At 42.3% G+C, this 25598-nt stretch overlaps 1 protein-coding gene across 2 annotated transcripts in view; it reads left to right on the top strand.

Annotated features, from left to right (window-relative positions):
- The first annotated feature begins 8290 nt into the window (after positions 1 to 8290).
- LOC115779548 (uncharacterized) overlaps positions 8291 to 25598 on the top strand; it is a 44396-nt gene continuing 27088 nt past the window's right edge. For both annotated transcript variants that reach the window (XM_030728302.1, XM_030728283.1), the window contains exons 1-2: positions 8291 to 8337; positions 12653 to 12779. In XM_030728302.1, the coding sequence (XP_030584162.1) occupies positions 12767 to 12779 (13 nt within the window). In that variant the 5' untranslated portion in view covers positions 8291 to 8337; positions 12653 to 12766. The remainder of the gene's footprint in view (positions 8338 to 12652; positions 12780 to 25598) is intronic.

The raw sequence follows: 25598 nt of genomic DNA, 5'->3' as shown, positions 1-25598 counted from the left end.
CTGAAACAATCATGTTCACCTAACCTGGAGCTCCTAACCCTGAAATGCCGTCCCCACTACCTGCCCCGCGAGTTCACTTCGGTCATCTTCAGCGCCGTCTATATTCCACCTCAGGCGGACACAAACACTGCACTATCCGAGCTACATGAGGCGATTTCCACCTATCAGGCTAACCAGCGTGATGCGGCTCTCATCGTAGCCGGGGACTTTAACAGTGCAAACTTGAAAAAGCTGATACCGGAGTTGATTCAACACATCGACTGCCCCACCAGAGGAGAGAGGACCCTAGACCACTGCTATTCTCCATTCAAAGATGGCTACAAAGCAAAGCCTCTTCTGCCTTTTGGGAAGTCTGACCACACCTCTGTCTTTCTCATGCCGAAATACAAACAACGGCTCAGGCTGGAACCCCCTGCTGTGAGAGAAGTGACACGGTGGTCTGATCAAACAGAGGCCGCACTGCAGGGTGCGTTGGATTCAACCGACTGGGACATGTTTCGCAGCAGCGCGGGCGGAGACATCGAGGAGTTTACGGAAACTGTTGTGGGATTTATTGGGAAAGTTGTTGAAGACACTTCACTTAGGAGGACCATCAGGACTTTTCCCAACCAGAAGCCGTGGGTGGATAAATCTGTCCGCGACGCCCTGAGGTCCCGCACCGTTGCCTACAACTCCGGCCTCGCCTCTGGGAACATGGAGGACTACAAGGTTGCATCATACAACGTCCGCAGAGCGGTGAAAGAGGCTAAACATCGCTACGGCCGCAGACTGGAACAGCAACTACAACAGTCTGACCCCAGGGGACTGTGGCAGGGACTACGCACCATCACGGACTACAAAGCACCACACACACACCCGGTGAGTGCCGACGCTTCTCTGGCTGATGAACTCAACATCTTCTTTGCGCGCTTTGAGTCGGGAAGCTGACAGCCCGCTGCGCTCCCGGCCGGAGGGGCGGAGACACTCACTGTGACGGAGCGCGACGTGAGGAGGGCGTTTAGACGTGTAAACACCAGGAAAGCGGCTGGACCAGACGGTATTAGTGGACGTGTCCTTAAGACCTGCGCTGACCAGCTGGCACCTGTGTTTACACTGATATTCAACCTCTCACTGAAACTGTGTATGATTCCCACCTGCTTTAAAAAGTCCATCATAGTCCCTGTCCCAAAGAAACCACACCCCAGCAGCCCCAATGACTTCAGGCCCATAGCACTCACCTCTGTGGTGATGAAGTGTTTTGAAAGACTCATCAAGACATTCATCACCTCCTCACTGCCCACCACCCTCGACCCACTACAGTTTGCATACCGGCCAGACAGATCCACAGATGACGCCATATCCTTCCTCCTCCACAAGACCCTTTCACACATAGACACTGGTAAGGGGAACTATGTGAGAGTGCTGTTTGTAGATTACAGCTCAGCATTCAACACCATAGTTCCCTCCAGGCTGGTCTCTAAGCTGCTGGACCTGGGCCTGGGCCCATCCCTGTGCAGGTGGGTTCACAGCTTCCTGACCAGCAGACCACAGGTGGTACAAGTGGGTCACCTCACCTCATCCTCCCTCACCCTCAACACTGGATCCCCCCAAGGCTGTGTGCTCAGCCCTCTGCTGTACTCACTGTACACCCATGACTGCGAGGCCACGTCAGAGTCCAACGTCATCATCAAGTTTGCTGACGACACTGCTGTTGTGGGACTAATCTCTCACAATGAGGAGACAGCCTACAGGAGAGAGGTCTCCCGCCTGGAGAACTGGTGCCAGGAGAACCACCTCCTGCTCAACGTCAGCAAAACAAAGGAACTGATCGTGGACTTTAGCAGGAAGCAGCAGAGGGACTAAATGGTAAATGGACTAGTTCTTATATAGCGCTTTTCTACTCAGTATGAGCACTCAAAGCGCTTATACAACCTGTTTTACATTCACCCATGCACTCACATTCATACAAGCACTTCCATTTTTACTAAGCTAAGTGCTTTTAATTACCTAACATTCACATGCATTCATACTCCGACAGAACGGTCGGAGAGCAATTTGGGGTTAAGTATCTTGCCCAAGGATACATTGGCACGCAGCCCGGAGTAGCCAGGATTCGAACCGCTGACCTTCCTATCAGTAGGTGACCTGCTCTACCTACTGAGCTACAGCCACCCCTAATTTTTGACCAGACATTTAATGTCAACAGTTTGAAACTTTTCACTCAAAGTATTGAGGTTCAACACCCAGACAGGTCTGGATGATAAGAAAATAGTAAAGAAGCTAAAATAAGCACAGCACATTGTTCTTGTCCTCTGGAACATCCACTTGTCATCAGTGGTGCTGAGGTGGAAAGAGTGGACACTTTCAAATACCTGGGAGTGACCATCTCACAGGACCTGTCCTGGACTCATCACATAAACATCACTGTGAAGAAGGCCAGACAGCGTCTCTACCTCCTCAGGTGGCTGAGAGACTTCAAGCTCCCACTCAAGGTGCTCAGGAACTTTTACACCTGCACCATCGAGAGCATCGTGCGTGGGAGCATCACCACCTGGATGGGAAACTGCACCAAGCAGGACTTCATGGCCCTAAAAAGGGTGGTTCATTCAGCTGAACGGACCATCAGAACCACCCTCCCCAACCTGCAGGACATTTACACCAAGCAGTGCAGGCTGAGGGCCATGAAGATCCTAAAACAGCCCGGCCACCCCGGACACTCTCTCTTCTCCCTGCTCCCATCAGGCCGGCGTTACCGCTGCCTGAGGATTAAGACTGAAAGGTTGAAGAAGAGTTTTTACCCACAAGCCATCCGTCTGCTCAACTCTGAGCCCTAACTGGACCATTATTGCACAATGTAAATATTATAATTTAAAAAGTGTGTATAGTGTATAGTATATAGAGTATAGTGTATTGTGTGAATTACTTTTTTTTATTTTTATTCTTCTTATTTATATGTGTGTGTATATATGGTTGCAGGTACAAAATACATTTCACTGTGCATTGTACTGTGTATAACTGTGCATGTGACAAATAAACACTATCTTATCTTATCTTATCTTATCTTATAATTTGATACAATTCAATATGCAGATATTTAGAAAAGGTCTCTGACAACCTTTAGGTGGAGATGTCCTGGTCACTGATAGAGTCTGGAAGTCAGCACTGTCGCGAGGAACATCGAAGCGGTGATTATCGGTGGCCAGATTCACTCCTTATTCCCAAGAAACTCAAAAAACACAAATAAAAACATCTAAAACTGAAAAACATTCCTGTTTAATCACGTCGGGGTTCACCATCTGAAGGAACCTGAAAAACCAGCCTATCCCCCCAGGTTCCGGCATGTTCGTTTATTAAACAGGAATGACAGCAAACAACGGAATAAGGAGTCCAATTATTAAATTTAAGAAAACCATTTCAAACAGTTTACAGATTAATCTGGGTCTCTCTTCTCTTTGGTCTTTGACCAGTAATTATCTAGCAACCCCTTATATTTTTTTATTTGTTTCATGAGTTTTTAGAAATGTTTGTAAAGTAATTTTAACTTGTTCTACTTCAGAAATGTCAATTGATAACATGCCACCCATACTATGTCACCACACTACACTGCACTAGTGCAGTGTAGTGTGGTACCTACCTAAACCATCATGGTGAGCTGTGTGGCAGGCAAGGTTGGACCCAGTATGCAGGACTCTTAAGGCAGGAGTGAACTTTAGGGGAACAACAAGGAATACTGAACACCAATAAACTGGGGCTGGATGGGCGCCAGCACTCAACATAAACTAAGGAGCAGAGTGGGTAACAGCTGACAACACGACAAAGAACTGACACAGACTGAGGACTGAAATACAGACACAGGATCACAAGAGGATCAAAATTACTTTACAAACATTTCTAAAAACTCATGAAACAAATAAAAAAATATAAGGGGTTGCTAGAAAATTACTGGTCAAAGACCAAAGAGAAAAATATCTAGTGACTTAATATTTTTCAACTTTTTTCAGCTGGAAAACAGTTTTTTTTTCACTTGTAATGTCTCTTTACAGTAATTTCTGCAGTTATAGAGGGTGTGTATGAGGCATAACCTGTCTCACATGATGCTACTGAATGAATGAAACAAATATGAGGGAGAAATAAGATCCCAGACCCATGCTATGAGAAGCAATCACTTTTTGGCAGCCTGGAAACGGGATATTTTCCATTGTAATGTCCCTTTACAGTCATTTCTGCTGTTATAGAGGGTGTGTTTGAAGCATAGCCTGCCTAACATGAGGCTTATGAGCTGTAATAAGTTTTTGGCAGCTGTTAAACTCCGTGTTCTCAATTGTTGCTTTCAAAAACAGTACAAAGTCATAAGTATGGATGCGCATGGCGTCTTTATTTATTTACCTACCTACAACAGCTACAATCTTTGAACCAAGGTAAACAAAGATAGTAAACATACTATTCGATAGATATAAATTATATTGTGTAATTCGTTACTGGGCTGTAAACTGCAAACCACGTCATCTTTCGGTTTCAAGACACACTAAAGTTCCATACATACATACATGCATGCATACATACATATATGCATGCATACATACATACATACCTTTGCCTTATAAAAAGAGCATAAAATTGTAGTTATTTGCTCGTTATGTCAGTTTAATCCTGAAATGAGCAGCTGGTTATGTACTGTAGGCGTTTTAAGCTAGTTGCTGTATCTTTAAGGAGCTGCGTGCTCCCGCGGACAGCGTGAACGCGGGGCAGCCGTAGCTTTAAGGACTTGCGCGTTCCAGTGGCACGCAATCAATTTCTGGCAGCCGATCACTTTTTGGCACAACACCGGAATTGAACCCGTTTTTCGGCCGAGCACCGAGTGTTTCGGTAGTGGAAAACCCGCCTCATGGTTCAAATTACGGCACGGGCTCCGGAACCCTGTTGGTGGGAAAGAGGCCTGATTCAGGGCTGCACCCCCTCGTTTCGTGCTTTTCCTTAATCTGGGTCACACTCTAATTTCCATGTTAATATATTTACTTCTTTTTACCATGAGCATGTATCGCGTCTGTCAGTAAATCTAGCACTGGGGTATCCCCAACAGCTCCCGTCCCGCTGCTGCCCGTGCTGAAATATCTCCCCCTGAGCGGGTTACCTGCTCCGTCTCCTCCTCTGTCCGATCAGCAGACCGACTAGTTTCTCTGCATGTAATAGCACAAGCACCCCTGATGCTAGTCCTACTCTAGCCACATCCCCAGACCCAAAGCAGGTCCTTCCTCTGGCTATTTCAGCGCCAGGTCCTACCGTTGCAGACCTGAATAGCACTGTGCCCACACCAGGGTTATTATAGTTAACGAAAACGAACGAAATAACGAAAACTAAAATTGAAAAAACATTGTCGTTAACTGAAATAAATAAAGGCTACAATTAAAAGGAAAAAACGATAACTAACTAAAACTGTATTGTGAGTTTAAAAAACTAACTAAAACTAACTGAAATTATTGTGGATTGATCATTTTTCCGCTCTCCAAGTTTAAGCTGGGAGCGCCGTCGGGCAGCTGTGTGTGTGCGTGTGCACGAGAAAGCGGCAGAGTCGCTCTGAACCGTCCACGCTGCCGCAACGCTGTGATGAACCTGTTCAGTCCTTGTGCGTTTCCGTCTACTTTATCAGTGAGAGAATAACAATCAGGAATAATAATCAAAGCATCAGGACTCACAACTGTCAGCAAATTCCTGGAGGGAGACTGCTGTCGGAATGGACGTGAGGAAATGAAGGAAGTGGAAAAACAGGGACAAACACTGCATGAAAAGTGGGTTTTCGACAGTTTCTTGTATGTAATATTGCCGCGCGCCTTGAGCTTCAGGGCTCTCAGCAGGAGGCTTTGGCCAGAACAATAAACTGTAGGGAAACTGCCGTGGACTCTCTGTGTCAGTGCTCCCTCAGCTCCCCCCCTCTCCTCAGGTCTAGGGCAGGCTCTCATATGTAAAGGAGGTTTCTGTGAGTCATACAAATGCAAATCAAGTACTCACCAGTGGTCACCAGTACTCACCAATGGTCTACCCCTCCCAACAGTTGTAAGCAGCATATTTTTATTTTGAGATATATATAATCAAATTTACATTATCATCTTTTAAGCCTTTTTCCATTTCAATGTGACTACACATAAATTATACAGTGAAACATTCAAACAAGACTAAACTCAGAAGAAGTCATTCTATTTTATAAATTAGTATTATCTAGTTAGAAATATACTTTTGGACGTTTTCAGCTTTTGTCCCTTTTTCCAATAAGGCTGTGAGCTTCTGTCTGTGAGCTTCTGTCTGTGAGCCTTTGTCATGGAGTTTTTTGTGAACCCTGAACTTTAGTGGACTGAGGGAGATAAACAAAGGCTATAACTTGATGTTGGTGACACTACAAGCATTATTTTCATTGAAAAGCAAACTCAGTTTTCAGTCTAATTCACTGTAAAGTCTGTCACACCATCATCCTCTCCTGTGCAGTGGCTTCCCAGCTAGCATTGAACATTCAGACAACATCCCATGAACGCTGCCATAAACGTTCAGTGAATGTTCACATGCATTAATGACATTAAAGACTACCAAGGCAGATGGAATAAGAAAACATATAAAACATATAAAACATAAACTTTTATTTTGCTACACATGGATAAGAGATATCAGCAAAACCTTCATGAGAAAAATGTAAAAAACCTTCATGGGAAAAATGTAAAAAAAAAAATAAAAATTAAAATGTAAAAAAAAAAAAAAAACCGACAGTGGATGTGTGTCTTCCAGCTCATAGGGGGTCGTTTTGACTGTTGGGTTTTCTCTGTATTATTGTAGGGTCTTTACCCACAATACAAAGCGACTGTTTGTTGTGATTTGGCGCTATATAAATAAAATTGAATTGAAATGAATTCAATTCCGTGTGGCAGCTTCCTCGCCTGTGATTGGACAATACAGATCACGTGCGGGATCACGCTGAAGGTCTCGCAAGACCAAAGGAAATCAGTGCGGTCGTTCTCTTCCGTTCAAACTGAATGGTGTTCTTTGTCTACGCTGCTTTCCTGGTACAACAATGGAGATCGTCTATATTTCAACACCCCAGAAGCTCCTCGTGAAAGCGGGCCTCTCTATCGGCCAGCTTCAACCAGCCCCGCTGCAGACGAGAAGACACTGCTGGCTGCAATCAGTGGGTTATCTTGTCAGTTACTCAAGTTTCTACTAGGGCAAGTGAAAGACAAGATGGCGTCTATTGTGTCGAGACTCGATGCTCTGGACTCTAACAAAGACTCACCTACTAAAGAGGAAAAGACGGCAGCACAATCCGAAAACTGCAGTAAGACTTGGTCATTTCTAAAACAAAAATACTAAGGCTATGTTCACACTGCAGCCTGAAGTGACCCAATTCCGATTTTTTTTCGCCATCATGCGACCTGTATCCGATCTTTTCATGCCAGTCTGAACGACACAGATCGGATTTTTTCAAATGCGACCCAGGCCACTTGGATATGTGGCTATGCGAACGTGGGAAGGAAAACGTGTGACTTCCACAAACATTGATTGCGCTTGCTACATGTGACATTATCGCGTCCTCTACTGCACATGCGGGACACTTTCAGGTTTGTCTGCTGTTCACACACAGTTCACATCCAAGTCGCATATATTTGGAAATGTGAACAACCGTGCAAAAAAAATCGGATTTCACCAAAAATCGGAATTGGGTCACTTCAGGCTGCAGCGTGAACGTAGCCTTAGAGTGGAGGAATGGTCACAGTAAGCTGACAGACGTATTGTGATTTAGTTTCTTATTTTTATTTGGTTTCATCTTATAGGAAGCAGTTCCTGCACAACTCTGAATCCAATAAAAGCCGGTATGATCCTCTGCAGAGGTAAGAATCAGAAACAAAGCAGCAGTATTCAATGTGTGGAGGAGAGAAGAACTCAAAATGTTTTTACTCTTATTTATTTTCACCTTTATTTTCCACAGACTGTGTTCGCCTCACAACGCGAGTGTGAGTGTTCCTAATGTGTGGACCGTGATATAATTGTGTGTAAGTATCTATTGGTGTTGTTTGTTTGTGTGTTCTTTGCTTGGATATGTTTATGTATACACTGTGTTTATGCTCTTTATTTACAATGTACACAAATGTTTTCCAGCTTCTTGTTAAACCTAGGTTTTCAAACACAAGAATTTACAACAAACATCTTTTTGTGCACACAGTGTTTGTGAACTCTTAGATTTGCTGGACTGCAAATGTCAGATCACTCCCTCTGAAACAAAGAGGAAGCAGGAAAACCATCCCACCCTACTACAAGCCACACCTTCAAGTTCCTCAGCTTTCTCTTCCATACATGTTTCAACTGCTGATCGCACTGCAGGTAAGAAAAGCTGAATTACTTTGTAGAATATTTGACAAGAAAGTCGTGCAGAGGCTGTCTGCACGACTTTTCACCCTCAGTGTGAATCTTTGCTCTCTGTGTGTGTGTGTGTGTGTGTGTGTGTGTGTGTGTGTATGTGTGTGTGGCAGTGTAGTGAGTGAAAGTGAAAGTTTGGCTCTGTTGTTGTTGTTGTTGTGACATTTTAAAGCAGCACTGGTGTGATCTGTTAGTTTGCTGCATTCCTCTTGCTCTGCTGTGAAGGGGATTCTGACTTCAGTGAGCTGGTTTAATGAACTGATGTTGTTTTTGTTGAGACAGACAAACCTGCATTCATAACACACTGCTAACCACAGATTACAGCAGGTAAAGGCGAGTCACAGCAGGACGGGAATGCTGAGCACTGGCTTTCAAACAGAGGGTGCAGCATGTTCTGCTTTCCCTCATTTCCTGTCATATCTTGTTCATGTGGCTGTAGCTCCGTAGGTAGAGCGGATCACCTACAGATCAGAAGGTCAGCGGTTTGATTCCTGGCTACTCCAGGCTACATGCCAATGTATCCTTGGGCAAGATACGTTGCTAAGATAAGTTGCTCTCCGACACAACCATCAGAGTGTGAATGTTAGATAATTAAAGCACTTAGCTTAGTTAATAATGGAAGTGCTTGTATGAATGGGTAAATGTAAACGTGTTGTATAAGAGCTTTGAGTGCTCATTCTGAGTAGAAAAGCACTATATAAGAACTAGTCCATTTACCATGTCTCCTTTAAAGCAACAACAGTGGGTTTAGGGATTCATTTTGCCAAACATGTAACACATTACAACCATGTAAAGTATCATCAGGTCCACCCTGTGCCCATATTTAGTTTGATAATGCAGCAGTGTGAGAGAGTCATGCTCCTGTGGGCAGACTGTGTTCAGTGAAACTCCCCCTCAAACAGATCATCTCTGCTAATCAAATGAATCTCCTACAGCCTCCCACTCCCACACAGGTGTATCTATGTGAATAATATGAATTCCTGCATGTGTGTGAATGATGGGAAAGAAAACAGTGTAAAGCTGTTTGTGTTTCTCTGACAGAAACAGGAACTTTAATCTGCATCAGCAGCAGTTTTTACTGCTGCCGTCAGCTGTTTCAGATTTTACTTTAAGCCTTTCAGCATTTCTAAAATGCACCACTTTGTCTTTGTTCATTTATGTGTTTTTAATTATAAGATTATAAAAATCCCCCCACAAAAAGCAGTTTCTTTTGTTTATTACTGACAGGGCTGAGAAATAATCTTCCTACTAACTACATCTGTTAGGTGTGGACTTTTCCTCCATGTTGGACACAAAACAGCTGGTTGGCCTTCACAGAGTGGGTTAAAGAGCCTTCATTGGTGCAGATGTGGTGTTGGAGGGCTTTATAACACACTCCCACTTAAGGATCCAGCCCTGAACACTCAGCAGCGCCACGTCGTGGTTAAAAAAGGCTGTTTGGTTTGGAACAGCTCTCAGTGCCCTGAGCTGCCACATGAGCAGATCCAGGATCAGAGTGTGCAGGGAGAGGGGACAGGCCTGGTCTCTGCTCAGGTTCTGATGTTCTGATTGGTTGTTTGTCTGTCCAGCTGAGTCCAACCCTACATGCCACACACAGTGAAACATTTCATTCAAAGATCTACACTCTGCAACAGTATTTTTGTTTCATTTTAGTCTGAATGTGTTTATTACTTTAAGATTTTTATCACTAAACTCTGTCAGAGGGTCACACTTAGTCTTGTGCTGACTTTTTGTTTTACTAGTTTATAATTTTAAAAAATTTACTGAAACATCATTTCATGACACCAGCTGCAATTGCTTAGTTATTTTTTGAAGCTGCACTCATTAATGTCTCGATCAGAAGAGATGAAACTGAAAAATGCCTTGTTAGGCCTCATTTTGTGGATGCATCATCTTTGCCTGTGGGCTGTAACAATAAATCTACAGTTAAAGTACAGAAAAAATACAGCGAGAAAAATCATCGTAAATTGGTTCTTTCAGCAGTTACAGAAACGTTGTTTAAATTATATTTTTCCTCCATCCGTCCGGCTGTTCCCAGATGCCATAGAGTAATCCCGCTGCTCCAGTAGTTTTCATATGAGTATTAAGACCATAAAGATCTTTACATTGAAATGAAACTGATGTAAACATGTTGTAAATCATTATTTTACATCAGTTTTGCAGTTTTACGACTGTTGGGGGAAAATCCTTGTGCTGTGACGTTCTTGTCACTAGATGGCGCAGTTGTTTCAGATTCTGAGGCCGCGCTCACGTTCACCTAAAAACGTGTGGAGGAAATAATGGTCAAAACTCCAAATCAAGGCTGAATTCAGTTATCATGCAGATTCATTCGATTTTGACCAGACAAATGAAGTGATTTCAGGACTGTGGCTGTAGATATTAATCTGAAATCCTGTTACGCTGATGGTCATCCACAGACACAGACACTGATACAGATTTTTTGTCTCTGCTGACAGTGTCTCAGCATCATCATGTGAGGTCTCTCTCTGAGAAAGAGAAGCTAAAGCAGAGCTGTGGTGCACAGGAGAACTTCCTCAGAGAAAAAAGGAAACTTTCCTCACAGATGTTTGTAAATGTCTCATCGTCAAACTAACAAACTGAACTGTTTATGTTTAAATCACCTGTTTTATACCGTTTAAATCTTTTGGACACACACAGGAGTCTTTAGAACTCCACCTCTTGGCCTGGTTGACCTTTGACCTTTTTACCAAACAAACTTTATAAGTTAAGAAGACTCTGATGGATGGGCCATACAATGTAAATGAATATTTTCTCACTTGAAGGTATCATTTGTTTCTGCATTGTTACCTTTAAAGAAACTGGGAATACTCAGATGGTGGTTCGTTAGTGATGTTATCCTAATTTATTCAATCCTTTCAGCAGCTTTAGTGCTGGGATTTGATTGGATCTTTAATTATAATGAAATAGTTTAATTGTTTTTTTTTCCATCCACCCTCCATCCATTAAGTCTATCAAATCTTCATTAATCATCACGAATAAACGGCCTCCTCGTGTTGAACTGTGCAGACTGCATCAGCTGTTCTGTGAGCCGGCACAGCCAACTTCAGTGTTCTTTAAGTACAGACATGCTATACTTAAGTAGAAGTATACAGATACTTGAGTTAAAAAAATACTCTGTTGAAGTACTGGTTCAACTTTACTCAAGTAAAAGTGAAAAAGTACAGGCTCTGAAATGTACTCAAAGAAAGTAAAAGTAGCTCTTTGGAGGACGTTTCTACCTGCTACTTTTGTGCAAAGCTAACTGAACCTGCTATATTAACATAACAATAAAACAATATTACATGAGAATACAAACTTTATTTCAATTCAAATTGTAATTCTAATGAATGCACTCAGCTTCAAACACTATGTTACCTCCTCCATAGTAGAGGGCTGCCTCATCACCCAAACAGAAAAACGAGTACAGTGAGGGTTACAGTGAGATTCGGCAGGTGTGTGTGTGTGTGTGTGTGTGTGTGTGTGGGGGGGGGGGGGGGGGGGGGGGGGCAAGATCAGTTGTAGTGGTTCAATGTGGGGAAAAGAGTCCCAGCTCACAATAATTTCTATTGTGAGCTCCATATTTTCTTTGTGTGCAGGCTGCTGCTCTGAGGTTCACTGCTCTGTGTGGATTTACACAACAAATTCTACAAGATTTTTCACAGCTATCTTCCATCCCCTACACTCAGAGTATAAAGTTGGTATAAAAGGTTGAATTCAGTGATTGAATCTAAGCTTCATCAGCTTAAATTCAAACTCATCTCTGCTCTGCACCAGTCCAACAATCACTGATCGCTGTCATAGACAGGAAGTGCTGACTGAGCCATCATGAGGGTGGATGAAGTCATTAAGTCTTATTAATATATTATTTTGTTTTCTGATTCTGATTCATGACTTAAGTATTTGGCTATTTTTGTCTTTGATTAACATTAATTTGAAGTAACTTATAGTTTTGTTTCACGGTTGTTGGATAATTAGTTAGTATTCATTTCTTCTTGTGTGTTGAACTGATCTGATCAGCCAGTATTTAAGTTTCCGTTGGTTCTGTTGAGCAGTTAGTTTGAAGTTACTTTGTTAAGTTCCAATGTCATGACTTGGGTTTTGTTTTGGTCGTTTCACATCTTTCATTACTCGACTTTTGTTCAACTTACTTTTGCATTTTTTGGGGTGGTGGGGGTGTGTGAATAAAACCCACTGTCCTCCACTTTGGGGTATATTGATATTTACTCTTATTGCTGCCTCAGTCTTTCATGCAAACTTCTTTGTGCCTCCACATGTGCAGTTAAAGGACTGGTTTCCCTCCAGCTTCAGCAGGCTGTAACCTTCCCGCCTCCACCCAACAACCAAACCAGTCCTCATTTCTGTGTGTGCAGCGTGAGCTGATAGCTCCCCAATAATGGAACAGTGTGGTAGGTTCTTGTAGCATTTTCAAGCTCCTGCTGTTTGATAAATGAGGGTAATCACTTGAGTTGTTTCTTCTTCATGTTGTGGATCAGGTAAGCTGAGGTTGCACTGCATTAGTTGGTTTTTATCCAACAGTTGAGTTGATCTGATATTGATGTTTGTAATTTCTATATTGTCTCCTTGTTCTATATTTTATACTTATTGCTCTAATTTTTTTATACTTGGTTGACCACTAGAGAGCGCTGCGAAAAATATTCCAATGTGTCTAGACTTTGGTTTATGCACAAATGGCAAATAAAAACCTTGAATCCTTCTTTTGTCACAAGCCCAACCTGAGTTTAGACTTTAGTCTCAAGAATCCCAGAAATCCTGATAGTGGAGGTTCGTCTGAGGTGGGAAGATGGAAGTTTCATATTGCATCAGAGTTTCCACTGTAGGCTATTGGAAAAGCCTCCATGAGGCTCCATGAGGAGGAATTGGTAACGTATTCCTGAGACAGCCACATAAACCAGTCATATTGTTTCTATTTTAATATTTTAACACTGCCTTAGTGCACTGTGTTCTTCATCTATCAGGTTTTGTGAAGACAAAAAAACTTGTGTTGATTGTAATTTGATAAACTGTCTCTGAGCCTTTAAACCTCACAGAGTGGACACTCACTGAGAAGTGATTTGTAAAAACAAAATAAAATCAGTGGACTGAAGAGTTAGTGTCATTAGAGTACCCACCCCCACCCGCACCCCCACCCCCACCCCCAGCCCACACACACCGCTAGAGAGGAGAAACTAGGCCACAGGCAGCCATGGAAACACAGGGGATGGTTTGTGGTTGGCTGGAGGGTGGGGCTGACAAGACTATTGTGGGGTAGCAGAAAAGGTAAGAGAGCCTTGGAACTGATTCTTCAGATTTATGATTTGGGAACAAAGATTGGCTAATGATGGATAAGCCCCCCCCAATCCAGTGGCAGCAGATGGCTGCCCCTCCCTGAGCCTGGCTCTGCTGGAGGTTTCTTCCTGTCAGGAGGGAGTTTTTTCTCCCCACTGTTGCCAAGTGCTGCTCATACAGTGTTGTTTTGATTGTCAGGTTTCCTCTGTAGGGTCTTTACCTTGAGGTGACTGTTTAATTTAATGCTATATAAATAAAATTGAATTGAACTGAATTGAAATACCACACAATTCATATACTGTATTTCTTTATCAGTCTAGTTACAGTGACACTAACACATGCAGCATTGTTATACCTGGAATTTAACCAAAATAATAAAGTATGTCAAAATGTCTTTTTTGCTTCTCCCACCAGTAGGTGGAGGGAGGTTGTGTTTTCATCACTGTGTGTGCGTTTGTTTGTTTGTCAGCAATACACCTCAAAAGGTTTTGAACCAATATTGATGAAACGTTGTGGAGATATTCCTTATGGGCCCAAGATCATATGATTTCATTTTCAAGGTCAAAGGTCAAGATCACCAAAAATACCTAAAAATTAAAAACTTCTCTCCCAACATTGGCAAAAAGTTTACATTAATATGATCTATTTTTCATCTACTCTCTTTAAATTTGGTGCTCATGTATAAACAATCAGGGAACTGCACGGTGGCGCATGGTTAGCACTGCTGCCTCACAGTCCCAATAACATCTGAAACGTCTGGGTTCGATACCACCTTGGCCCAGGCCTCTCACTCTGTCTGTGTGGAGTTTGCATGTTCTCCCCGTGCTTGCGTGGGTTTCCTCCCACACAAAGACATGCACTTACTGGGTTTACTGGCTACACTAAATCACCCATAGGTGTGAAGGTGAGTGTGAAAGGTTGTCTCTCTGTGTTGGCCCTGCGACAGGCTGGCGACCTGTTCAGGGTGTACCCCGCCTCTCGCCCTATGATAGCTGGGATAGGCTCCAGCCCCCCCACGACTCTGAACAGGACGAGCGAATGGATGGATGTATAAACAACTGCTGTTCATAATTCACTGTCTCTCTTTTATATTTTACATTAAAATTCTCATAATAATGTAACGTGAACTACAACCCCTACACAAAAATCACACACATATACAACTCATACGTGGTGGCTGTGGCTCAGGAGGTAGAGCATGTCATGGACTAATCAAAAGGTTGGTGGTTCAGGAATTGAACTACCAACCCACCATTTTGCATGTCAGAGTATCTTTGGGCAAGACACTGAACCTCAAGCTGCTCTCCGATGCAACCGTGGGAGTATGAATGTGTGTATGTTACATACAAGAAGTGCTTGTATGAATGGATGAATCCAGATGTTTTATATAAAACACTTTGAGTGCACAGCTAGAGCAGAAAAGCTCTGTATATGAACTAGTCCACTCACCATATCTCAGCAAATGTTTGCTCTTTTCTTAGGCTACATAAACTGGATGAAGTGTATTTAAACATATCCAGACTATATGTGCAATTATCTGAAATGAAAATTTAAAATAAGTTTTTCAACACCAATAAAATACATTTCTAGTCGTGTTGATTAAGTGATTGATGACTGACTAAGGCAGCATTGGGTGCTCTATTGCAGTGTTGTATCTGCACAGCGCCTGGTGGGGGAGACATGTGCTGTACTGAGTGCCCTTCCAGCTTTGCAGGAAGGAGCAGCAACAGCACTTCTGCTGTAGACGCCGCTGCTTTGAATCACAGGGTCAGACTTCCTGTGTGGAAACTGTCAAAATCAAGGCCCATGGGCCAAATCTGGCTCTTAGTAAATTTCAGTTTTGCCTGCTTTTCAAGTCATTTCAGGTTCTTCATAAATTTTAGCCCAGCCAGTTGTAGCTGTGGTCTGGACCTGCAACATGCTGAACTAAACAGAATCAGCAAACACCAAATGGCACCAACGGAAAAAACGAGCCATAATCTGGTTTCTCATTTTGATGTTTGAATCCACACTTCAGCAAACACACACAGTCATACTCAGAGGCTTTAGCAGGCCGCTGCACTGAAAATGCAGTGACAGCATGACGTGTGTCTTTGTGCCACAGGTAAAGCTGAATACCTGATAACATGATATTCATTGATTTATTTTATTAATGAAACTTCCTGTACAAAATATCTGCTCTTGTTCTCGTCAGCTGAACCATTTTGAGCGATCAGCTGTGAATGATTTTGGAGAGGAACGTTTCCACACTGTAAACCCAGATTTTGATTCCACTTAAAAATACTGAGTTCATATTACTTAAATTTACCTAGAATGTGAACATTACTTGTTAATGCTGAGTAGACTGTACTTGTTGATGGTCTATCTTATTGTAATTATGTGTTTGAGTTCAAACAACTTAATAAAAATCTAGTTTATACCGGTTTAAACAGACTGGATTAATATGAAGCACCACGGTGATGTGGTGGTTAGCAGAGCTGTCTCACAGCTAGAAAGATATCTAGAAGGTCTGGGTTCAATTCCACCTTGACTGTGTGTACTATAAAATAGTTGGTTTTTGTTCTCCCTCTGGTTCTCTACTTGTACAGTTTTTTTATTGTTCTATGGACAAATGTAATTTGTAAATGTTAATGTACCAGTGTTCAGCAGGGCTGAGTTTTATCATGTTTGTTTATTTACCAAATTTAAACAGACACAGTTCAACATTGTAAAGAATATTTTTGTTGCTGACCAGTACGGTGGTGTAGTGGTTAGTACTGCTGCCTCATAGCTAGATTAACTATCAAATAACCTGGGTTTGATTCCACAGCAGCAGGCTGGTGACACCCCCCATTTTAATTTTTCACTAACTATAAAAGATAAGTTTGGTCAATTAGATCATACAGTTGAGTTCAACTGATAATGCAGTAGTGCTTACTTTGGTGATTGCTTAAACTAAGTATCTTCAGTTACTGAAACTCTGTTATTAGTCCATTCAACTTAGATCTTCCATTTCATTCCAAAAGGGCCTCAAGTACACTGAATATAATCTCCTGCACTTATTCAACTGTTTCATTACTTAAAAATTTAAGGATAACAAGTTACCTTGTTTTTTTTTTTTAAGTAGATTCAACTTATCTGGGTTTTCAGTGCATGCAGTAATATTCAATGATTTTCTGAAACAATTACCCCAAACTTTTGATATCACAGTTAAAACAAAGATGTGTTTTCTATTTTTAATGTAATGGTCTGTATTTACACAGAGGAACCACATGCTGTCCAAAACACTGGCATTATTGTGAAAAAGTGGGCAAATCTGCCCCAAGTAAGGAATGGGTTCAAGGAGTGACCAGCAAAAAAACACCAACACTCTCACGCTGGAAATAAGTTTCACAATAATTTATTCTTTTCAAAGTGTGATGCTGTGCTGGGAGTATAATCCTGGCCTGGAATTCAGGGCCCAAGAACACCACCACCAGGGTTATCTTCAAAAGCCTTGCGTTAGTGGAGAGTGGGGTTCCACATGAAATCCTGGGACTGCAGCTCAGTCTTATCCTCTCCAGTCTTGAGTGCTTTCATCAGGGTGGCCACCTCCTAATGGCACAGTGGACCTTTCCCTCCTGCAGCTCCCTTTACATGCAGGCACTCCTTAGCAGTTCCCAGTCCTGTTCTTTGTTAAAAAAAACTCCAAACACACTTTTATTGAGATGAATCGTCTTCTCAATAAAACTAAACCCCTTTTTAAAAAGACTTAAAATCAACCAGGTCAGGTAAAAGATGAGCTTCCTTAAAAAAAAGATGTTTTCCTTAACTCAGATTTCCAATCCAACTCCGTTTTGCGCAGCCACTCCTGTGCTCATGCCCCCTTACTTCCTGTCTCTCCCACACACAGCACGCCTCCTCTCTTCTTCCTTTATAGCAGGCCCCAAACCCACACCAGTCACTTAATTCCAGCACTAGACTCCAAATGCCTGGCAGCTGGACTAGAGTGGGACCTCCACTCCCACATGGGCGTGGCCCATATCACACAAAAAACAAAAGCATGCAAAACTTGACATAAAATCATCCTAACCCCATGCATCCTCATTATGTCACCTGTTGGCTTTCCTCAACAGCTTTGTTGTTTCTGGGTGGTGCATTTTGGCTGAGGAATAAATAATATCTGATGAGCTTTCTACCAAACCTGATGAAACTGAAGCTGGTGTGTCCTTTTTAGTCAGAGTGATGTGAGTCTGTCTCTGTCAGTGAGGGCGGCCTCATCAAAATGTCAGCCGGCAGTTTTTAAACAGCACAAACAGCCTGAGTGGTCTCCAGGACACATTCAGATATTCAGTGTTTGTTTCTCTCCCACATGCAGCAGCTATACGATGGTTTCTGCAGGATGCAGTCGCTCTCACATCCAGTTAGAAACAGTTCTGGTCCTTCGAGCCCGCAGTGCACTGAGTGTGTGTGCCACAGCAATAAGTGTAGAATACACCAAAACTAACATTCAACACATTAAATAGTCTAAAGACTGCTTCACACAAGTTATTTTAGTGTATGACTTTGTGGGACCATGTGAATATAAATGTCATATTTTTCATATAAAAGAATAACTTTTGATTTGAGTGGGAAAGTCTGAGGGGGGGGCAGATGCTGCCACTTGCATTCTAAGTGTGAAATGCCGGTGAGTAAAAATGTGTGTTTCTATTGTAATGTTCTTATCTGTCACTGCAGAGCATCATTTCTTCCATATGAACCTGTTAGCCTTGTTAGCCATTTACAGGGCAAGTGACTATTTTTGGTAATTTCCCCACTGCCCATCCTGCTCCTCAGTGCTGTTAAGAAGCATGTGATCAGGAAACAGCTTAATGCTGTAAAAAGGTATAATGTGTATGTTGTTCTAACAAATCTGAATTTCACAGAGGAAATTGTGAAATTCAAGCCACAGAACAGAGGAGTTAAATCTTCCCCTCTGACCTGAATCCTGACTGAGGATTTGTGTGCTGTGGATGCTGCTTTCATTCAAAGCTCATCATTAACTGCATTCACAGAGGTACAGATTCACATTGTGTGACACTGAAATATGCCAATAAATTCTGATGGTGAGATATCAAAAACCAGTTAGTCAAGATTCTCAGGATATTTGCCTTCAGCTGCTGCAGGTGGACACACTCAGAGTTAGCTGGTGAAGATGGGAAACTGAAGGGAATTTGGTACGAGAAGTAACAGGAAGTGTTTTACGTCTTTGGTGAATACAGGAGAGAGAAGGTGAACCACCCAAATTATTACATCAGGGCAGTTTTAAGGCAGTTTTTAAGGCAGTGATAAGAAAACTTCAGAGAGCAAACATCCCCTCTGTTGCATCAAAGCCCACAAACTTCATGTACGAGGTGAAAAGGAAGCAAACACACACACACACACACACACACACACACACACACACACACACACACACACACACACACACACACACACACACACACACACACACACACACGCACCATTAACATCCTTGGTTTGCCTTCACCTGGCTGACAGTAGCTGACTGTAGCAGGTTATTCATATTTCATCTGAAGGTTGTAGTTTCAATAGCTGACAGCTTTAACTTGTTGTGTAAAACAAAGTCTTTGATTTGCATTTCTCTTCTTAAAGCTTTTATCTTTTAAATATTCCAGCAGGTTCAGATTCAGGTGGGACACCCAGAGCTGAAGAATTACACAAAGTTTAAAAAGCTGCAGCCAGGTCATGTTTGTAAATGAGAACTGTCTCAAAAACATCTTACCCGGTAAAATCAAGGTTCAAAACAAAAAAAAACATTTGATCTCAGGGATGTGATCTTGATGGGAGCTGCTTTGCATGATTTCTGATTTTTGTAAAATGTTCTTAGATCTTTTGTATGGTGGCCCTGAGAGGCCAAACAAAGTGTAACCAAAGAAAAGCCCAGCACTGCCTGTGCTTCCATTCAAGAAAAGCATTTGACTTGTAAAACTTTCACACTGATCCAGATTTAAAAACTACAAGAGATGCTGATGAGACGAGTGTTTCACTGGTAGCAGAGTGGATATTTAATCCCCAGCTGTGGGTATTTATCATCTATTAGTCAATATCACTTTAATAACCAAGCTGATGTCGGTGTTCCTGATTTCCATTTCCTGTAGTTATTTGATGACTGAACAGACCCGGAGTGTTTGCCTTTGAGCAGGACAGCACTGAATGAATCTGTGTGACCAGTTTACCTGAACAGGTGTAAATAAGGAGAAGAACAAAGTTCTCTTTGAGAGTTTGTCAGGTTTTTTCCCCTGCAGTGATATGACTGCCTTGTGGGGTTGTGTTGACTGGAGTTTGTATCGGTTGCTGTGCTTGTCTTCTTGAGAGAGGTGAGGATTGTGGGTGACCTGACAGTGAGAGGTGTTTGTGGTACTTCAGAGGTTTTGAGAGAGCGTGCACAGCAGGTCGCTCTGCATGTTGGATTTGGCAGATTTGTACACTGGATGCATTCCTGACACAATCCCAAAGCGGATTTCTCTGCACCTACATTTGAAGGAGGGGCCTTTCCCTTGCAAGGCAAATGCATACTACACTATGAAGCTACAGTTATGTCACAGTACAAACAGGATAACCTTCTCTGTTCGAGAACGAGGGCTTGCTGTGGACTACTTGTTTCTCTTGGGACTGTGATGATTATGATCTCTTTTACTTGGATGCTCAGATTTTCAGACTCATCCAGAATAATGAAGATGGCTGCTTTATAAAAAGGAGTGTGAAATGGACGCATGAGTGTGAGACAGCTGTTGTTCTGCCAAACAGGAAGTGATTGCTTCAGGGGCCTCATTGGTGCCACACATGCAGTTAAAGCAGCTTCTTTTTAGAGCCCAAGGTGACCTTTTATGGATGTGAGGGTGGAGCACTAACTCATCAGCTTACACTGGCTTGGTCTGCAAGCTGCATTCAGTACTGTATGTGTGCAGTGCACAACACACAAATGATCTAATTAGTGCAGGATGACAGACTCATAAAATAGCAGAATTTCATTCACTGAATCTGAAACCCAAAGTTCAGGAATGGTCTGTACCACACAACAAGCCATAATAACAGTCACCTCCACTCAACAACAAGCAAACATTTGGTGTGTGTATAGAAAAAAAACTGATATGAAAATAGTGTAACAGCTTGGGTCTGATAGGTGCTGTTTTGGGTTTTTAGGTTATTGCTTGTGTGTTTTTCTCTCTACAGTCTGGGTTAAGCTGAGGTTTCAGCGCATTCGTTGCACCTCATCCTAAAGTCAAAAGAATTCAATAAACATGTAAAAGCTCCAAGAATCCTGCCAGAGGAGGTTTTAGGAAGAGGGAAGTGTCACAAAAAAAAACAAAACACCCACAACCAGCAGCCCCACAACCAGCAGCCCCACAACCAGCAGCCCCACAAGGGGGCCGAGGGGGTGGTGTGGAGGCTGGGACTGGAGCTTGTATCCTCACTTACGGGCTTTGGTGACAAAAAGAAACCAAATGAGCACCATAATGTGCCACCCTATGATGGGGTATGTCTCTCAGTGGCAGAGTTGTAACAGCTTCTCCTCTGTGATTTCATAGCAACACTCTATGTGGTCTCTGTGGGCCCTTTTTTAAAAACCACTGCTGTCATGTTGGCAAACCAACAGAGTGCCAAGAATGTAAAACAGGGAGCCTCTCAGCCAGCCCCCTACGGCCTCCTGCAGTCAGAGACAGTCTCCCTGGTCTTACTGGTATGTGTGGTTGTTTTCAGAGAAAGCTCCTGAACCTCATCTCTGCATTCATCTCTGCATTCATTTGCAAATCATTTGCTCCCCTGTGTTCTTCCTCTACTTATTGATCAGGTTTTTAAGGCAGCTTGTGTTAATTTTAGTTTAACAAACTTGGTCGCTGAGCCTGTAAGACCACAAGAAACAAACACAGCATCCTGGCTCCATATCTGACAGCAACAGGACAAAGTCAGAGTCTTTGTCACATGACTACGGCAAGACGACATTTTCCTCATGGTGAGGGTGAGCTGAGTGGGTGCTGCGAGTTTACACGAAGCCACAAACTGTAGCGTGTCCTAAAAGCCACGCGAGTCGATGCTCACTGGCAATATTATGAACCACAAAGGAAAACACTAAACTCTTCATCTACTAACAACATTACTTTCTGTCGGTGCAACATTTTACAAACAGCAGACGTTTCTATACAAACCAAACGATGTCATTCTCACACTGCTGTGGAGACCCCGTCTTTGCCACCAGCTTTTTCTGTTGTCCTTCTATCGTCATTGATCATTTCTTCACTGTTTGTTTTTATTATTTCTGTCTGGTTGTTTCCTGTTGTGTTGCTGTTGTTTAGTTCTTTGTCATATTTATGTGTTTATTGGAATGAAGCAGGAAGCAGATTTTGGCTGTTGCACATGTTAAATTATGGACAAAGTCTTGGAGGTTTAAGGACATAAAGCCATATATATATATATATATATATATATATATATATATATATATATATATAATATACATGCCTAATATTGTAGCTGCAAGCTGAACAACTGTGAGTCTTTAGAGCTGCAAACACGGCTGCTGTGTCTCATCGGGGGCTGTTTAAGAACCTGTAATGGAAACATTACTCATATCATGTGACTTATGGGAAAGGTTTAGATGTTTGTATTTGAAGTTCTTCACAGTGTGAAAGTTACATTCAAAAGACACAATTGCTGTGACCGGGGGCACAGCCCCGGCGTCTCACCCCAGAATACACTACAGATAGGAAATGACCCCAGCAGTGCTTCCTCTGTACCAACTGCATGTGTGAAAAAAAGTGCTGGCTCACCAGAGGAAGGACGGTGTTAATGTTAATGTTAGAGAAACAAGTGCTATCTGATGTAGATATGTCTGGGTCCCAAAATTAATTGGCAAATAAACAAGGAAAATTGAATCAGGGAGATTTCTTTGGAGGGTAGGGTAGCTTTAATGATTATATATTGGTCAGACAAACTGTAAATAAGAATTGCATCTTTTTAAAAAATTATTATTATGCTGATAATATTTAATTTGGGTGGAGCAAATTATCCAAAGTAGTCGGGACATCAGGTGCAAACTGACTCCATCATCTACTGACCGGATTTGTGAAGGCAAACAGCTCGTGTTGATCTTAGTTCTACAATCTTCTGTAAGAGTCACATGTTTCTCTCTTTAGGCGACTAACAGGAGAATATGCTTTCACTCAAAACTTATTTGCATAGGGGAAAAATAAAACACCACAGTGAGAGTTTGGGAGTCTCTGGAGTACCTAAGAGAGGCAAATATAAATAGCACAGCATAAAGCACGAGACAGACTTTGAGACAGACAGAGAGGGAGAAACACAAGCGCAGAGAAAGAAGGCCTCAGGCAGCAGTGGAAAGGGTCTGTGGACAGTGAAGGCTCTGTGAGCTCCCAGAGGACCAGGCGTGAGCTGAGCAGGTGCAGGGGGAGAGGGGGCTGCAATTATCTCAGATTTTTAAAAAAGGAAAAAAAGAAAAACCTCTACAGGCCTCAGTGAGCATGCTGAATGTTAAAAGTATGAACAAATGTGGCTGGTTTTAAGGCCAAAGCAGGTCTGTCATCTCAGCGTTTGAGTTATGGTGCACAGCACTGGGCTCACAGGCTACATTTAAAGGGTTCGTTGACTCATAGCGGCTTTTATATCTGAGCAAAATGTCCATGAAAGAGATCGTATCACTGCAAGATCAGGGCCGCACAGCCTGATGGAAGCAGCTTGTTTGTGTGTACTGACACGCTCCTGATGTGAATACGTTTGTTCTAATATGACAGCTGTTAAACCCTGAACGCTGCATTTAAATGATTTACTGTCACCCCTGTGTGGAGAGTTTCTTGATGACTGGGAGGCCTGTCGATGCTCACAGAGACACAAACTGTTTACAACCAAGCAAACTTTAGCAACTCTTATTTTCAGTTAGTTTCTCATGAGCATGCTTTCTGTTGCTCTTTAGTTCTGTCCCATATTTTATATGGTGTATTTTACTTGACTCAAACGTTGTTTCCAGTCTCACAACATGTCTGATTGTCCCCGTTTATAAACTAAGAGGAATTCTGCCTCTAAACAATCTACAGTTCAGAGCATTTCTGTATGACTCAGCAGTTTGGCTGAATGCTTGGCCTGTAGTTAATGTGACGCTGTTACTTCATGATAGTTTTAAAGGACTCAGAGTGAGAGTCCCCTTTCCTGTTACCTCTTATCCAATTATAATGGAATGCCACTGACCTCTGAGCATCGAGCTGAACACACCCAAAGATTTATTTGAAGGCTGATGAAGGTGTTTGCCTTCAGTTTGTGGAACAGTTTCCTTTTAATGAGCAACAATTAAAGCTGTATTGAAAGTCTTGTGTTTTTATGCCAAAGGCGAACTCGGATATAGTTTGGTACAATCGTGTTTAAGTACAGCACCTGTCAGAGGTAATGACATTATCCACAGTTTCTGATTGGACCATGATTTGTCTAATTAGTGACCTCATCAGTGTCTTCTTCTGCTCTGCTGATTACATAACCTTTGATGCAGCAGAGCGCAGGACTGTGAGTTCTGACTTTCATAAAATATACAATCTCTTTGAATCAGCAGATGACGCTGATGCTCTTATTAATCTAACTGAAAACAGTGACTCTGTGCACTTTAAATGTGTTGAAGGAGACTTTACGTTTGTCAACATGTCACTGATGCTTACAGAGTGTTTAACGGCCTCACAGTGACGGCTGCTCTCTGACTGCTGGATTAGAGAATGATCCCTGAAAGGAATAAATGTTACACACAAAAACTAAACTAACATCTGAAACTTTAAATCGTTTCAGTCCAAACATCACGTTAAACAGGTTACTGTGTGATTATGGGCCTGTGGGTGTAATCTTCATACTTTTCATACCAACCTCCTGCCCTTTCTGTATAATCAGAGGCACAATGTGCAGCATAATGATGAATAACTGATTCTTTATTGACAGATAAAGTCTATGAAATTCTTATCATCATAATCTGATCATGATTCCTCTACAGCAGTATCCTGATCAGGTGGCTTTAAACTGTTTAAAAGGATTGAAGGAATCTGGGAAAATGAAAACGCGGGAAACTATGGCGGCTACAGATACACACATGACTGCGTCTCAGTGCCAGAAAATTTCTCTTTCTGCCAGGATTAAATTCATTTCACTTTATCTAGAACTGTAAATACAGTTCAGCTTAGTTTGCCATACGAATCCCCTATTAGAGCTTTTATAAACACAACAGGGCACAAAACCTGTTTAAAATATATCTCTGTGTTGCCAGTTTTGGCAGGTTTTTGTCAGTCTGGGTGTCATGCACAGACAGATACAGTCTTGTAGAATCCAGCTGGTTTTTAATGAAGTGTGTGTGAGTTGTTGCCATCAGACACAAGTGCAGCATTCCCAGTAATCTCAGCAAAGTCCTCACTGCTTTAAGGTTTAAACAGTGTTTAGATGTCATCATGCTTGAGCGAGCCAAACAAATCTGGTGTAAGCTTCCCTTCCTCTGGCACAGATCCTAACAGGGAACCATTCTGGTTCCATGCTGTGGAAGTTACTTCTATGCAAAGCAGGTGAAGAATGATGGAGGGATTGGAGGTGCATGTAAGCTGCATGTAAACAGATTTTGCTCCCTTATTGACAAAGGAGCACCACGGCAGGAAGCTGGTACATTTTCACCTCAGATGCCATTCCTGACATAATCCCAAAGGAATTTAGTTTCCTCCCAGTATCGAACTGTGGATGCGTAAACAACAACACTGTGGAGTCCCTCTGTTTAACACAGCAGAGTCTTATTTCTCTTTAGCCCCTTAAACAACCAACAGGCCAACATGTTAGAATGTAAAAATATTAATGAATGAATGTCCATTAATCAACATTCTGAGGACTTTTGCCTTCAGTCACAGTGGGTGGACACACCTTAGTTACTCAGCTGAGGATGGGGGGGGGTT

This window comes from Archocentrus centrarchus, chromosome 1, assembly GCF_007364275.1.
Source record: "Archocentrus centrarchus isolate MPI-CPG fArcCen1 chromosome 1, fArcCen1, whole genome shotgun sequence".
In the NCBI taxonomy this organism is placed as follows: Eukaryota; Metazoa; Chordata; class Actinopteri; order Cichliformes; family Cichlidae; genus Archocentrus; species Archocentrus centrarchus.
The sequence above is the reverse complement of the archived record's forward strand: the minus strand, read 5'-3'. Positions and strand labels throughout refer to the sequence as shown.